General features: G+C 41.2%; 1 protein-coding gene across 1 annotated transcript in view; it reads right to left on the reverse strand.

Annotated features, from left to right (window-relative positions):
- Nucleotides 1-18,175, reverse strand: part of nlgn4xa (neuroligin 4 X-linked a) — a 159,568-nt gene that overhangs the window by 126,147 nt on the left and 15,246 nt on the right. Inside the window, exon 2 of the mRNA XM_036134058.1 lies at nucleotides 1,699-2,404. Coding sequence (XP_035989951.1) covers nucleotides 1,699-2,164 — 466 coding nt within the window. The 5' untranslated portion in view covers nucleotides 2,165-2,404. The remainder of the gene's footprint in view (nucleotides 1-1,698; nucleotides 2,405-18,175) is intronic.

Genomic DNA, 18,175 nt, shown 5'->3' on the forward strand with positions numbered 1-18,175 from the left:
TCTTTACTATCAGGAAGTCCACAAAATGCAGTTCAAAGTCTTCAGTTGATCCAAAATGCTGCATCAAGAGTTATGATGAAAATCAACAAGAGGGATCATATTTCTCCAATTTTAGCTTCCCTTCATTGGCTTCCTGTTAAATCAAGAATAGAATTTAAAATTCTTCTTCTATTGTATAAAGCCCTTAATAATCAAGCTCCTTCATATATGAGAGCTCTGATTACCCCGTATGTTCCTAACAGAGCACTTCGCTCTCGTGACTCTCCCAGATGGATTTGCTCCGCATATCCATCTGGAAACTTTCCGTTGAAGTAATTTTGGGAAGGGGCGAAAATACTGGTTAGCTCATTGGCCTATGTTGGTGATAGACGGGCCAAATAAACCAATCAGATTAACGAAGCATATGACGTACTAACAGAGCGATGATGAAAACAACCACAAGCCAAGCTACTCTTGCTGCTGCAGGTAAAGGCTGTCGCACTTCTTGTTGCGCTACTGGACAGGAGCAGCAAAATGGTGAGGCAAGTTTGGAAGCGACTGGCACCGAGCCCCCAGAGAAAGTACCACAAGCTGGCTCCTTACACGCTATGTATGCTGAGTTGTTGGATAAAGACGGGGAACATGGGGGCGGTGACATCAGCAGCTCAACATCATCGCAGATGAACCTCTACCTATCAGAGCCAGTCATCCCCCGGAGCGGACAGCCGCTTGTTTTTTGGCGAGACAATAAAAGTTGTTTCCCCGCTCTCGCACAAGCAGCACAAGTCTACCTCTGTGCTCCATGCACAAGTGTAGATAGTGAGCGACTTCTTAGCACAGCAGGGAATATTGTAGATGTGAAGAGGAAAAATCTGCCATTGATGCTTAACAAGTAAGCTTTAAGAGAAATGGCTTTACTAATCTCTATTCCTCTTCTTTCTTTCTCATTGACTCATGATTTCCATGCTATGCACTTTAAATGTATGTAGATTTAAATGAGCTAAAAGAACATTTAAAGTTAGCACTTATTTGAAATTTACAAAACTTTATTACTACTGAAAAATGTCTGCAGTGATTAAAAGGACATTTTAGATTTTGAGCTAGGACAAAAAGCCAAACAATTACTGATATATTATCTAAAGATGTGTGACTGTTCCGTCATGGCTTCTATTTTCAGTTAATTACCGCAGGACAAGCCTAAAATACATACCTTATGCCTTTTTATCATGGCATCCCAAAATATTTGATTTTGTTTTCTTTGCTCTACACTTTAAATTTAAGTACACTTTAAGTATGTGTAAATTAACAATGACAGACTTTTTGTATCTTATTTAGAAATAAGGCTTATTTGTTAAGCTCTAAGCTGTTTAAGATGTTTCTAAGGAAGTAAAATGTTGAACGTTTCCTGTCATTAAAAGTATACAGTTGACAATTCACAATACATTATCTTCTGTTAATTTTAATACATATACATTTTTGTTAAGACTATTAAAATTGAATATATGACATGATAAATAGAAGGCTTCAGATAGACCCAGTGATCGGTGACCCGTGATCGGATATCGGTATCAACCAATACTGCTTTCAGCAATCGGTGATCGGCCCCAAAAATCCTGATCGGAGCATCCTTAACGTTCGACAAACAAAATAAACCACTGCTTAGAAACTAACAAATGAAACAGCAGAACAAGCATAAAAAGAGGAGACCAGATGACCTACCGTCCTCTGTTGGGACATAGATGTTCATGTAGAGACAGTCTTCACTCTGCTCCTGAACATAGCTTACTACTGTATCCAAGTTGGCGGTGAACCACACAGGGAGCATATCGTTGAGTAAGAAGCGGTCCTCTAAGAACTGAGGACAAACTGGAGCAAAGTGAGTAGCATTTCTAATTCCCGGCCAAGACATAGGTGGTTCTGGTGGTTGGAACCTTCGTTCGCCTGTTGGAGCCAGTGCATAGGGGATCCCCAAGTACTGCTCCACCGGTCCCAGGATCTCATTGGGTAAGGTAACCTTCACTCCACGCAATTTCCCATAATTGGTGGTGGCCATAGGATGCTGCTGGGCTTGAACAGCAGCTACACAGATGGACACCAGCCCCATCCACAGCAAGACACTGGCCTTGGCCTTGGAGTAAGACATCCATAAAGGGCCTACAAGAACTGACATGCTCTCTCTGTGCATAACCAGATTCTGGTAGGTTGTACTTCTAGATCCTCAGCGACTCCACCACCCTCCTCCAGTTCGCTTTGTGCTTCTCTTCAGACTGTGAGCTGATTGCAGGAGCCCCAGCTGAACACAGTAGCTTCCTCAAAGCTCCCCATCTTCAGAGCTTGTGCGGTGATCAGAAGTTGTTGTATTACTCCTGTCCAGAGGAATGTCTCGAAACCTCCCAACACATAAACTCCAATGTGACCGAATGTCCTGGAAGGGAAAACAGAACAAAAATTCAGTCAATCCATTCCAAAACATTAACAAATGAGATGCTACATTGTTTCAATGTGACACATCTTCCTCATGACAATACTCCATAGACTGTCTATGGGGTTTAGGTCAGGCGAGTTTGCTGGCCAATCAAGCCCAGTAACAGCATGGTGACTGTGGACTGCAGAAAACCAAGTGGACCTACACTAGCAGATTACATCGCACCATAGAAAAAGAGGAATTTGGACCACTGACCAACAGTCCAGTTGTCCCTGGTTTAGGCAGACCCGGCGGCATTGGGCGGGCATTGGGGGTCCGTGCCCTCCCGCTGAGCCAGCTGTGCCTGCCCTGGACTGGAAGTTGTCTTTTTTTTTTAACCTAGGAGTGGCCATCGATCTATTAGTACTATCTTTGATGTGTCAATCATACAATTCAACCAATCAAATCAACGACTGAAGGCAACACACTAGCCAATTACAGCTGGAGAGGGGCAGGTTGCTGGGTCATACATTATTAGCCTTCAGAAACGCCACGGCTCGGCTGTGGTCACCGTCGGTGTCGGTAGTGCGGGATGGATATTCAGTCTTATTACCAGTTACAAGAAGTGACAACGAAGCAAACCAGAGCGAAAATGAAGCAGCGATATTTATTTCTGTTTGAAACGTCAGCATTTAACTCAAGCTCGCGAGCAGGCTTATTTCATGTAAACAGGATTAGATTGCAGCTTTGTAAGGGGAGGAGATAGGGAAGTCTGTCTTGTCTCGTCCATTTTTACGACAGCAACCTATTGCGGAAGGTGCAAGAATAATTTTTGAGCTTTCGAATTAATCGCGTATTGTGCAATAGACAGGATCCTTTAAAGCAGCGCGACAGTGTAATTGTAGAGAATTTTTTCTTAGTGGCTGTTATAAACAGACAAACACATCATTTAACAGTGGCTTTTACAGAGGAAAAAGTGGTGTTAGAGCCAGAAATAGAAAATATTTAAGTTATTTGTATGATCGTTTGCTTTTTATTTTTATCATATTCAGTAAGAACATTTGTTCAGGCCATTTTATTGTGAAGCAACATACGAAGAACGGGCCCCAGTTCTCATGTTTATCAGCGTGTATGCTTATGCTTGACTTTTGAGTCAAGACACAGTGCTACAGGTTGCTGTATCTCACTGTTAGTTTCCAGGCCAAACCAGCTAAAAACCTTCCCAATCTTGCCACACACAAGATGAACATCTGTGTAGCAATTTTCAGAGAAACGTGGTTAAACAGCAATGTCCCGATGCCGCGGTGCAGCTGGAACTGCACACGTTTTTCAGGGAAGGGGTTTGTTACCGACCAAATGAACAAAAACCCTGAGACTGCAGTGATCGTTGCTGGTGACTTTAATCATGTTGAAAATTCCATAAATGCATTAAATTCCTGAACAGAGACAATGATATATTAGATCAAGTTTACTGCAACATCTCAAGAGTATATAAAGCTGCTGCAGCTCCACACTTAGGATCATCAGATCACATCTGTGTGGAGCTGATACAAGCCTATAGTCCACTGATCAGCAGAACCAGACCTGTAATAAAAAACATACAGGTTAGGATGGAGGAGACCTGCTCAACAAGACAAGACTGTTTTGAAAACACAGACTGGGAAGTGTTAAAAGAAGACGCTGACTTAGAAAGTTAAACATCATCTGTGCTTCCTGACCAGTGTTTCCTAACCAGAAACCATGGATGGACAGCACAGTAAACACCTTAAACAGCTTCTCTGCATGCTTCAACTCTCCAAGCAGCAGGGAGACTGAACATCTTCTTCAGCCAGAGGTGCACCTTCAGCCTCTCGTCCTGCAGACGAGTGACCTCCATCGTCGTGAAGCGCTTCAAGGACGCCATACCTGCTGGCCTAGACAGCCTGCAGTTTGCCTATAGGTAGAATCGCTCCACAGACGACACTGTCTCGTTAGCACTGGACTTGGCTCTGATTCATCTGCAGCAGCCCAACACCTATGTTAGGATGCTCTTCATGGACTTCAGCTCAGTCTGTAACACCATGCTCTCGAACATGCTGGTTCAGAAGCTCCACAACATGGGATTATCCACTTCTCTCTGAATCTGGATCACTGACTTCCTTACCAACAGACCCCAGTTGGTGAGGATAGGGAAACACATCTCCTCCACTGATCCTCAACACAGGTATTCCGCAGGGTTGTGTCCTCAGCCCTGCTCTCTTCATCCTCTTCACCCAGGACTTCTTTGCTGTCCACCCCAAAAACACAGTGGTGAAGTTTGAGGACAACACGCTATGGTGTGTCTCATCTTCAACAGTGTTGAGACCCACTACAGAGATGACGTCAGAAATATGATACAGTGGTGCTCCAGGAATAATCTGATCCTGAACACCAATAAGACCAAGGAAGTAGTAACAGATTACAGGAGGTCCAGGAAGACTGAACACACTCCTCTCTACATACAGGGGAAGTGGTGGAGCGTGTGGACAGCATTAGGTTCCTGGGCACCTACATCTCATCAGACCTCTCCTGGAAGATGAACACCTCCCACCGGTTAAAGAGGGCCCAACAATGCATTTTCTTCCTCATTAAACTGAAACAGACTGAACTTTCCCCTAAACTGCTAAAACACTTCTACAGAGCTACCATAGAAAGTGTGTTAAGTCTAAGCAAAACTGCATGGTATTGGAGCTGCACAGCCCAGGAGAGGAAGGAGCTAGCACGGGTTGTGCGAACAGCGCAGGGGATTGTGTGATTCTGTCTGTAGGATTTGGACTCAGTTTATGCAGAACAAGTCCAAAGAAAGGCCAGATGCATCTACACAGATTCTACTCACCCAGGCAATTCACTTTTGCCCCTATCCCTTCAGAAGCATTAAATCTTATAAACTTAAACTTTCCCAGAAAGAAACTATTTCTTTCCCCCTGATGGGAGACTGTGGTCCAACAAACACACATCTATCTATCTATCTATCTATCTATCTATCTATCTATCTATCTATCTATCTATCTATCTATCTATCTATCTATCTATCTCTCTCTCTCTCTCTCTCTCTCTCTCTCTCTCTCTCTCTCTCTCTCTCTCTCTCTCTCTCTCTCTCTCTCTCTCTCTCTCTCTCTCTCTCTCTCTCTCTCTCTCTCTCTCTCTCTCTCTATATATATATATATATATATATATATATATATATATATATATATATATATATATATATATATATATATATAGAGAGAGAGAGAGAGAGAGATCCACTGTTATTGCCAGAGGGGGATAGACCCCTGCTTAGAGTTTATCCATGATAAAAGATTAAAAAAAAGAGTTTATCCATGATGTTTAAATCAATCAAAATATATTTATATAGCACTTTACAACAACTAGCAGGTGTCCAAAGTGCTTAAGAAAATTAAGAAAATTACAACATATTATGTGATGGTGAGATGAAGCCTCATGAGGCATTGAACCACTTGAGCCAACTGGTTCTAGAAAGGGTTCATCTCTTGGAGCTTCATGTGCACACAGAACCACCTACTGGCCAGGTGTATAATCACAGCCAGCTGTATCTTAACACGTGTGATGCATTGATTTTTTGTCTATTATGGCTCTTGGGAATGACTTCACAAAAGGTGTAGGACGAAATCATTTGTCTACATAATTTGTCATTGTCATTGTGTATACACATATGTGTATAATAAAATATTGTTTGAATGTATTCTCTGTGTGTAATTATTACCACAATAGTAGTGTCATGTGATATGGCATGGTGTGTAATAATCAGACCTCTCAACTTTGATCAAGTCAAAGCATATTCTCACTCAAGTTAAGAGTGAGATTATGCTAATTTTGGGGAGGAGGGGGGGTTAAGGTCAACAATTTCCCCTCAGCAGCAACATTGAAGCACACAGAGGTTCACGCTGCGTCTTTATGCATGATCCAGCTGCTGGTGTCTCACTGTTTTCAGCTCAATGCACTTCTAGACTGTTACAGTTTATAAAATTATCATCACCTTTCACAGCGACAGGTTTCTCAGTCAGTCGCCGTGCTGACCAGACAAATTTCTATTGCTCTCGTCAGTGCGGCGGTGCAGTGGGCGGATTTTACCCCCGTTGTTGCGCTGCGGGGAAAATGCATAACTAAATACCTACTGTAAAGGGCTCCTATAACGGGAACAGGGGTACTGACAGGTCTGAGATGAAGCCCCTGATGTTACAAGTTCTTTAAAATTACCCTTAAAAGTGCGCACCTGAATAAAGCGCGAGGCAGCAGCCCACCGAAGCGCCACTGATTCTATGGTGTTAAAAACGAAAGAGCATGAAATACAGCTAGTAACTCTCCTATTGACTTTAACTGGCACACGTTGCTACCGATGTGAGGACATTAAACGTAGTGATTCACGTTTTGAATAGTGAACGGTGATAAAAGCACCTGCTCCGAGGGAAAGGAGGGGGGAGAGGAGCACTCACATCACTACAACATACAATAGGAAGAGAGAACATAGAAAACAATTAAATTAAAAAGGTTACAAAGAAACAAAAGAATTAAATTGTCACACCACTGCTACGTATTAAAAGCCAGCCTGAACAATGTCTTTAGTTTGGACCTAAAAAGAGTAATATCCAGGGGTAACTTGTTCCAGAGTCTCGGGTCAGCAACTGCAAAAGCAATCCATCCAACATTATATATGTTAAAATCTTTCAAATGTTACAGTCACTGTACTACCGTTGTCTATTTGCACACTCTTTACTCAGGAATGTCAATTGCACATTTCTGTAAATGTAGCCTCAAAATCATTGCACAAAAGCACCTTATTACCTCATTACTTATGATTCATGAACGACGGACTAATCTAGGTAACATGGCTCATATCACTTGAGAAGGGACTGATATAAAAACCCTTGTATTCTGCTACGAGCATCTTATCCTTTATCTTTTGCACTCTCTAATGTGAAAAAAAACAAAACTGTACACACGTTTATTTTCTGTTGTTTTTTGTGTGTACTCTAAGCTGGAGTATGTCCTGAAAATAATTTAACCACAGTAACATGCGGTGACAATAAAGAATCTTGAATTCATTCTATTTTCTGCTGTAGTGTTTGACATTATCCCTGCCTGAGGTATCAGGCCATTTTAAGTATGTATTTTGCATATTTTAAAAGGCTAGGCTGTAGAAAGTGATATGCCTGACTGCTCCTATCCAAAAGTGTTGATTAATTACCATCCCACTCCAGTAGCACTATGTGCCACAGAAAGTCAGACCAGCTGAATTATTAAATCTCATGCTGACCAGCACTGACTCCCATCTAATGTGAAATATAAATGAAAGGATTTCCTGACTTGATTAGTGCTCCTCTGCTAGCAGGGCCAAAACAGACACACATTTTAGCAAGTTAGTTTTTTTTTTTTAAGTGAACAGCAGTCCAAGACGTGCTACTGAAGAACAGATTAGAGATAAGTATATTATGTCATGATGGCCTGTATCGCCATGGGATAAAAATGCCTTGAATACAAGAAAATGGCTGTACAAACACTGATAAGAGCCAGCTCAGGGCTTTGGAACATAATTATACCTGAATAAAAATCAATGATGCCAGCAGGTAAAGTTTATCACTTATTAGAACAGATCAAAATGCTTTAACAGGATTTATGCTTAATGCAAATCATAGAGCACATAATATACGACCACAGTTTACCTACTGATGTTCAGCCGGCTCAGCTTTCACTATGATCTTCTATGAACAATTTTGTATTGTATTAGTTGTAAATTGGAGTTTCTAGTCATTTTGAAAGTTCTTGGACATATCTGAGCCCAGATGTTTTTTTTTCAAAACTGACTGATAAATCCTCCTCCCATTTCATAGTAGGAAAAGATATTGAGTCGTCTAGCTTAGTCAGTGTCCTGTATGATTTAGACAGTAGTTTTGGGGGTTTAACTCTAGAAACTCTAATAAATTAGTTAGAATTTGTAAACCACCTTTAAAATGCATAATTTTATGTCTATTTATAGATTTAATTTGTTCATATTCTAAGAATTTATTTTTATTGATGCCATATTGCATATTTAGTCGAGCAAAAGTGATAAACTCGGTTCCGTCATTTTCCAGGTGTGATGCCTTTATTCTTCCAGTACGGAAAGTTTATCATATTATTTTGTAGGATGTCAGGATTATTCCAGATGGGTGTACGACTGCATGGGATAAGTGATGACTTTGTCATTTTAAGAAACTCCCACCATGCTGTCAGAGAAGAGCTGATGTTAATATTTTTAAAGCATGTATGCCGTTTTATATTTGAGCTAATAAACGGTAAATCTGAAATCATGATATTATTGCATATTTTCTGTTCAGTGTTTATCAAGGGCTCGTTTTTAAATATTTATTGCAGTGTATTTAGAAAAGACTGAAAGATTCTAGTTTATTTGAAAGGATTGCCAGGAAAGGGCCCTTTGTTCTTTGACAGAATATCACAGCAGGACTCTGGTTTAAGTTGCACCTGAAAGAAATATAACGCTTATGGGACAGTGTGATTTGGTCATAATATGGAGATCCATGTTTGAAGAAAAGCAACAAACAAACCAACACAGCAGGTGCTATGAAAAAGAAAGTGAGAAAATGCTAAAACAATTTAAATGATGATATTTATTAAGGAAAAAGCTTTCAAAACTAACTTGGCCCTATGAAAAAAAAAATCACTAATTTAGTCACATACATTTATTTAAGGTCATGCCACAGCATCTTAATCAGATATAAGCACAGCCTTTGACTAGGCTTCTTCAGAACCTTCATTATGTTTGTTGGTAAACGTGAGACTTTGTGTTCTTTTGTGCTGATAAAGGTTCTGGCTTTGCCAACTTTCCATTGGGGCACTGTTGTTGCCTCAGTGTTGTTCTGGGATCTTTTATGGCCTACTCGTTCTATTGTATTATTTTCCTGATTCTACATGTCTAATAGTTATCAAACCTGGATGTGTCTGGTAATTGTCTCTCAGAAAATGCGTTAAATCACGGTTAATTCATGATTTAAAAAGGAGGTAATTACTTCTTCATCAGGCCAGTAAGATTGGATAGCTTTTTTTCCATTAATTAAATTAAATAATCACTTGCTGTGCTCATCTACTCAGCTTGTCCTTGTTTAATATCAACATTTGTTTCATGATCTGTGTGACAAAAAGGAAAAACAGCAGATATTTTTTTGTTCTAGCTTTTATAAATAAGTACTTGTCATCTGATTTCGTTTTAATTTTTGGTGAATAGTAATGTTTATTGTGTGGGACATTGACTATGTCTGTGTTTCTGGAGGACCTGTTGCAAACTGACTTTCCTAGCTGGGACAATCAATTCTGAGGATGAATTTCCATCTGAGCTTATTTTGAATAAAAAGTGTTCCTCTTTGTTAAAAGTCTTACATCTGAGAAGATCGCAGACCTTGCTTAATAGCTAAAGATTAACTGGGAATATTTTATTCAATATCATGTTGTGTTGTTAGTGATTGTAGTGATTGAAGTGCGTGCAGATTTTAGATTAAAGTCATGTCCTGATGGTGTGAATCAAGGCTGTTACGTTGTAAAAACTCAAACAAACAGTAAGACTCCATCAAGTCATGGTTGAACACATTGCTAATGGACTGATACCACAAAGCGGCATCAGCTCTGCGACTTAGCTCTTCAAATATCGATTGAACCGAATGTAAAGTAGCATCAAAGCACTGATTTCTTTTCTCACAGACACACAAACTGGTAACTTTTTCAATGAGAATTTCACTCCAATGGAGTCCCTTTTTTCCAGTCCTTGTATGTGCTTTTGTAAGAAGTCTTTAACTTAAAAGCTGAAAAGAAAAATATGTCTGAATTATCCCACAGACGCAACATACAACAAAAAAAAAAATACATAAAAGATATTTAACAAAACTGCTCTTGGAATTTTTCAGATGGGTTAAAAATAGCCTGCTAAAAATAAGGTTTTCAAGATGGTTAATACAACACAGGGAAAAACGAAGTACACCCTAGCTACTTGTGTACAATTCCTGGGGGTTGGTACTGCGGCACACAGGTGCTGCTATTCTGAGACAGTTGATTAATTGATCATAACCAAGGATGACCACCTCCATCAAAGGATGCATGCAGGTATGTGCCAACACAATGCCAAAAAGGAAAGAAGTCCACAATGACCTTTGGGAAACTATTGCTGCTGTCCATCAATCTTGAAAGGGTAATAAGATCATGTTCCAAAAAAATTAAAGTCCATCATTCTACACTGAAAAAAAGATTGTTGGCAGGCTGGAAACATTTAGGACAGTTAGAAACCTTGCCAAGAGTAGACATCTCAGGAAATTCACCCCAAGGTCAGACGACCCAAGGCTCAGAGAAAACTGCAAAACACCAAAGAGCTTCATCCCAGACTCCCCAGGCTCCCCAGGCCTTATTTTCCATCGTAAATGGTGAAGTTAATGAAAAAAAAAAAAAAACAAATAAAAAAACAAAGGAAGCTTTTTCACCAAGAATGATGAAGTAGCACAACATGGAGGTCTAATGAGCAGGCCTTGTTTGAGATGTACAGGACCAGGATCTTCACCTCTTGCTAACTGAGCCAGAAATTCCTCTAAATACCAAAGTTTTCTGGAGCTAAACCTGAGATCTTAAGTGCAATAGCTAAAACTTGGCTAAAACAAGATTTCCTGGGTCCACACATAAAAGGTCCTGGTCTGGGGGTAACACTGGAGGTATGACTTTCAGATTGTTGAGAGGTGGAATTAAATGCATCAATGATTGGTAGCTCCTACCTTGCAGCATTCTCATTCACCCGCCACATTTAAAACCTGCGTGTTGTTGTTGTTGTTGTGTTTCACTTTAAACACCATTCCTATTTAAATGCACTTTTTGTGAATGAGAATGGACCAAAGGAAGAAGACATATGCCAGTTGTGGATTCATTTTGTTTTGTCAACAAGTAACAGGATATGGGCTTTGAATCAGACTTGTTTGGCCATTGGTTTCTTACTTATAATATATTATTAAATAAATAAAATTGAATTGAAAGTTTTGCACTGAGAAAATCCCTTTTCAGTTGAAACGGCGCAATGGTTTGAACCCATCATATAAAGGAAGGAAATTATCTTCTCCTGCCAGCTGGATTTTCCTCCTCCTCTTCTCAACCTCTCCTCGTATAAATTAATTAATGAATCTTTGTTGTCATTGTCACAAGAACAACGAAATTTAAAAAGTGCCATCAATCCGTGCATATGTTTAAAAAAAATCACTGTCCCACAATTTACACACAATATAAGAAATAAATAACAAATAACTGATAAAAAAAACAACTAATAAATAAGAATAGCACATTCTCACACACATCATCCATGATGATTAATGGTTATTTTTGGTTGCATTTAGTTTTGTTATTGCTGTCGGGTTAGTTCCTGATGTACAGTGGGCAGCCCCCAGCTGTTCATCATCTGGAATCACCCTCCGCTATGGAAACTGCCCTGTTTCAGCCACACTCCACCAGATCAGAGAGGAACTTATCCTGTCAGCTCTGATCAAACTATATAGTTTTCTCAATTATTTCTACCAAACCTAACCTGTATTTTCAGATGTCAGAGCCCACACACCTACTCTCACAGAGTTCAGCATCTCATCATATTTCTCATGATTCAAGTAGCAGACAGTTTTAGCCTCAGTCTCTGCTTGTAAAAAGAAAAAAAAAAAGTTCAACTTTATGACCAACCTTATCTATCTGTGTCTATGCCTGCGTTTTGTCACCTAGATTATCATGCCATTGTGGCCATTCGTTACTAAACAACCAGTGATCGGACATGAATCTGAATATTTACTACAGGTGTTTAAGATTATGTTTACAACAAGAAACAGTGTTCAATCTGTCATTCAAAATAAAAGAAAACTGTCAATATACCAAGTAATGGACATCCACTTAATGCCATAAGTCATCTAGAGAAGACAATAAACAATCGGAGGCAGCAGCTGTGATCAGATAGGACCAGCATGAACCTTTGTATGAACAACAACATATGCAGCCAGCACCCTAAAAATCTTGATCTTGGGCTGTTTTTTAAAATAACAGAGCAAAAATGCAGAGGTCTGTATGTTGAAAGCTGGCAGACACAAAGCCAAAACCTTAGATTACCATCATTGTATATAAAAAATCATAGGTTTTGTTTGTCATTCTCTTTTTCTGAGTTAACTTCAGTTAGGAATACAAAACTTATTTTTAGTTGCTAATGCTGGGCTAATGAGGGAAAGAATTTATTAGAAAATTGGATATATGCTTCTATGTAATTCAGAGGTTTTACTCCATTTCCACCCACAGGCGATGTTCATTCTTTGTGTTGCCACATTAAACGTGTATTTTTAGTCTGGAAAGAGGGGTTTTTTTTGCTTTAAAAGCTGAGTTTGACTTAGCTCAAACATTGGGTGTATTCTTCCACAAGTTTCTCACAATAGTTTGCTGGAACTTTGGCCCATTCCTTCACACAAACTTGTGGGTTAAGTTTGTAGGCTCTCTTTTCAGTTCTACCCACTAATGTTCTCCGCACCTGGGATCAGGACTTTGTGATGGTAACTCCAAAACGTTAACTTTATTATCCTTAAGACACTTTGTAAATAACTTCCTGCTACACTATGGGTTTGGAACCAATTGTTTCCAAGCTTTAACTTTCTGGCTAATATCTTGAGATGTTCCCAGGGTTGTAAGCTTCCTACATTTTCCTCGAAATGTAATGATGGTCATCATTTTCATTTATTTCAGTTTCAGTTTCACCAGACCACAGGACATGTCTCCAAAGCTTAAGGTCTTTTGCTTTGATTGAATTTAAAACTGGCTTTTTGTATTGCTTTTGGAGTGATGGCTTCTTCCTCTCTGAGCGGCCTTTCAGTCCATTATGGTATAGGACTTGTTTTTTCCATGGATAATGACGCCGTCTTATTAGCTTCAGCAGCATCTTCACAAGGTTTTTAGCTTTTTGCTGGGGTCTGATTCACTCGTTATTACCAAAAACCCTTCATCTCTGGTTTACAGAACCCATTATCTTCCTGAACAGTATAATGGCTGGACAGTACCATGCTGGGTATATTTGCAGATAACAGTTGAACCAGATGGATGTGGAACTTTCAGGTACCTGGACATTGGACACAATGATGGACCAGATTTTTGAAGGTCCAACATTCTCGTCCTGATATCCTGATGGTTTTCTTTAGATTTTTAAATCAAAACCATAAAAGGAACATGTTTTGGGTGTGGCCTTAAAGTACATCTAGCGTTGTGCTAACAAATAACAGTAAAATTCAAAATGTTGTATGACACATAAGTAATAATTACCTTTCTCAGTATTATGGCTTTTAACAAAATAGAAAAAAAAAGCTTTTCCTAGCTGTCAGGGTTCTGTCCCTTTTTCTCCCTCTCTTCCTGCAGGTGGCTATTAACAAGCAGGGGGGCGCAGAGCGGCAGGTGTTCGGCGTTAAGCAGCGCTGGGTGGGAGTATTTAAGTGGATGGTTGCCAGCTCAACACCGCCAGAGTGTTGAGCTGATACCCGCTAAACCTTGGCTTGTTCTCCCGAGTGTTTCTCCATGTGGGCTAAACACCTCAAAACCATGACAGAACACTCTGGCCCACAAGATCCAGCAGAGACACCCAGACGTTTTCACCTTCGTTTAGTTCGACGACAGCTTATCGCACTCAGAAGAGCGCTCTTTGACCAGCAGGAGCAGCTCCACGGTCTGGGTTTAGCTATGTGCGCTCTGCAAGGAGATACGGAGGCTGTGTGACCAGCTAAGCCACTTGACCCACATGCTCCAGAGCCCTCTGCTGGTTCCTCCGGCACCTGCTCCCGATAACACTCCTAGTCCCATGATCTCCACGCCCAGTTCCCACGCTCGCGATGCCGCCACCCCCAGCCCGGAGAGGTACTCCCAGGGAGGATGGAGACTGCGGCGGCTTCTTGTTTCAATGTTCCCTAGTCTCCAAATGTTCTCCCCACGCTTTCCCGCACGACGATGCCAAAATCTCCTTCGTTCTCGGGCTCCTGACCAGGAAGGCCCTCAGATGGGCTGAGGCCCGATTCCCAGATTGCCAAAAGTTCGGTCATACATTCAATTTGTGAAGGAATTTAAAACAGTTTTTGCAACCACTTCCGACCCTGCCGAACAATCTCGCCGCCTTTGGGAGTTGAAACAATGCAGTCGTCCCATCGGAGATTCTGCCATCGAGTTTCGTAAGATGGCTGCCGCTGCAGGTTGGAAGCCCCGTGCCCTCAAGGCAGCCTTCTTCCAGACGTTGGATGAGCCCCTCAAGGACGAACTGGCTCGCCTTGAGGACCCCCACTCCCTAGATTAACTCATAGCCCTACGATTTCTATCCCGGGAGTTCCTGTACAGAAAAGCCGAATTAGGAGGTGGTCGCGTTCAGGGCGAAAGCTTGCCCCAGGGAGCGGGGGTCAACCAGCTCTGCCTTCTGTGCCCATCCCGAACCGGGTCACCTCCTCTTCCCTGTCCAGACCAGAGCCCAGGCTTATTGGGGGGGGGGGGGGGGGGGGGGGCTGTTTTTCCCTGATGAGGCAGGCCGACGTCTCCCCAGTCACTCCTGTGAGTTGGCCTGACGCCACCAGAGCAGCTCCAGCCAGAGTGTTAACCTAGAGTGGTTGCCTCAAGCTTCGGATCCCGTTCCACAGCGCTTCCCGTGCTCAAGGTCCCAACGACTTATCCCGCCGATTCTTCCCCACCGATCCCCAACTGGCAGCTGGCCCAGGACTCCTCCGAGCCTTCGTCTGCCAGACCCTGCCCACCCTTCACGCTTCAGCCCCCCTGCCTCCCGCAGTTTCCCATTTGACTGTTCTAAATAAAACCCGCTAAACCTTGGCTTGATCTCCCGAGTGTTTCTGCATGTGGGCTAAACACCTCAAAACCATGACACTAGCTGAACTCAAACAGGAAAACATAAGTCTGATTTAATGTCAGAGATCATTGTTGTATTGTGACAAAATGAGAGGTTGAAGGTGTGTGAATTCTTTTACGAGGCATAAAACAAAGCAATTGCCGTAAATTGTACAGCTAAAAACATCTTTACCTTCACCACCTTCACATATTTATACATATAGAGCAACGGATATTCTGCAGGTAGCTTAGCATTAGCAACTTATTGCTATAAAAACCGACTGCTGCTCATTGGTTAACCCCCCCCCCTCAACAAATTAAAATGATTCCACAGAATATTGTACAGGGTATTGCTGTTGCAAATGGCTGCACAGCCATCTTCAAACAGTAAAAGCAGTGGATGCAACAAAATGAAAGACAACACTTTCTTATTGTTAACTCAGGTTATATGCTTGTAAATGTTTCTATAATAAATCGACACAGCCCGCTGCATTTGTAATAACTCAGTGTTTTATGACAAGCAGCCCTTAACATTGCTCAGGCTGAATGCAGATCATTCACTGCGGCTCTCCTTTGCAGGCGCACGAAGCAGACAGTGAGCAATGTACTCACTCTTAATAATTATAAAAGATAAGTCTTATGAATACCAATGAAGGTGCGCTCTGTCATTTGCATTTCAATCATAATAAAATGATTCCGCCAGAGACGCACTGTCCTCCTAACTATAGAAAGTCACAGACTATTTGAACCAAAGCAGCTGATGATTAACCACTGAGTATGTAGAATGCATTTGCCGGGCAGTGTTTGTCTGTGTTTTATGCCTTCACAGTTAAACCTTGACGATGTCACATTAGGTAAGCCACCCTGCAAGCACAAAGACCTAGAAAACCCTGTCCTGATTTACTGTATTTCAAAACGGGCTAAAGAAAGAACAGTATTACTAGCTATAGTGCCTTGCAAACAAATTAATACTTAACTTTCTAACAAAATTAAACGTATTTTATTTGTATTTCTAAGTTGAATTTAAAGCTGGACTTTGACTAGGCCACTCTGACACATGAATCTGCTTCGCTCTAAACAATCCCACAGCAATTCTGGCTGTATGTTCAGGGTGGTTGCCATGCTGGAAGGTGTCCCTCCAACCTGAGTCTCAAGTCTTCTGCAGGTTTTCTTCCAGAATAGTCCTGTATTTAGCTCCACCCATATTTTCACCCACCCTGTGCCTGCTGAAGAACAGCACTCTCACAGCATGTTGCAGCGGGAATGCAATATGCCTTCACATTACAGCTGTACTTATGCTGAAATTGAATTAGACATCTGGGGAATATTTCCTTATTAGGAGACTTTGAGAGGCAACAGGTAGAACATGCAGGGTACGCTTCTTCCATTCTTATTTGGGAAACATGTTGAAAGCTATGTTTAATGTTCCACTTCCATTTCACCTTTATGCTGTATTTTGTGTTTTGTCTGTCACATGCCAAAGAGATACACTAACATTTGTGGTTAGAAAGTGACAAATTGTGGATACTTTGCATAACATTATGTCTACATGCACCCCTAGTTTCTCTAAATCCTCAAAGTCCCAGGGTTACTTATATTCTATTCTGTAGCTTGTCTGTCTGGCTCTGGCTCTGGCACAGGATACTCACTAATTGGGTCAGGATTTTGTCTTAAGGCTGTTACACAGAGAACCAATGTCAAACATCAGAAGCAACAACAGACATATCTGCTGCATCATCTCTCATCTCCAGCAAAACAATATCCAAGTATGACGTCTCAGCCAAAGGGTTTGGCAGAGACATAGAGGATGTGCGTACCTTGTGTTGTCACATTGAATACTGTGTAGTAGACAGATGCACATTTACTAATATGAAAGAGCTCTATTTGCTTTAATCGTTGGTAGAATCACCTTTTAAACATTCTGACTTAGGTAAAATGTTTTGGGTTTTATTCCACAAGCTTCTAACAAGTCAGTTGGAGCTTTGGCCCATTCCTTTTGACAAAACTGGTGGAACTGGGCAAGATTTATAGGACCTTTTGTCCACACACACCGTTTCAGATCTACCCAGTAATGTTCTTTAGGACTGAGATCAGAACTTTGTGATGGACACTCCAAAACATTGATTTTGTTGTCCTTAAACCACTTTGTAACTATTATGGTGGTACGTATTGGGACATTGACCTTTAGAAATGCACATTTTTGTCCAAGCTTTAAAATTGCTTTAAAATTGCCCGACCCCGATCTGTTTGTGAGTAACCGCATCTGACTAACCCCTGTGAGCCTCTGAACTCAGCCGGACTAAGGACCTGGACTGGACCCCGACCCGCACTGGATCCTTCTCTGGACCCTCTCTGGACTTCTAACCCCTCGGCTCCTTCCCCGGACCCCCGTTTCTCTGCCCCGCTTCCTCGTTACTAGCCGGCACTCGGATTACCCGACTCTCCAGAGTTCCCGCAGACGTGAGCTGCTCGGGTTGCCGTGCTACCGCCATTAAATAAATACTTGAAAGCATCACTGACCTTGTCTTGGTTGTTTACTGGGTCCAGTCTCGGTTCCTTACAACATCTAAGTGTCCTCAGTGCAAAACAAGAATATATGGTTCCAAAACAGAATAAAGTTGTCCAGTTATGTCATAATAAAATATGAAAAAGAAATATTTTCATCCCAGAATGCACAGTTTAATGCCCTGTCAAAGCCTGTGGAGTCTCTGACATATAACAAAGATGTCTTGTTTTTTCTTTGGTGTTCCAGCTGTGCTTTTGTTGGATAACCCGTCTGAATGTGGTGATCTCAGGGAAGGATAAATACTCATTAAGTAAATATTAAAATTATGGATCAAAATTATTTAATAGTTAAACACAAATTATATGGAGTATCATAATGGAAAAAAATATTTATTTCCT

Source organism: Fundulus heteroclitus, unplaced genomic scaffold (assembly GCF_011125445.2).
Source record: "Fundulus heteroclitus isolate FHET01 unplaced genomic scaffold, MU-UCD_Fhet_4.1 scaffold_73, whole genome shotgun sequence".
In the NCBI taxonomy this organism is placed as follows: domain Eukaryota; kingdom Metazoa; phylum Chordata; class Actinopteri; order Cyprinodontiformes; family Fundulidae; genus Fundulus; species Fundulus heteroclitus.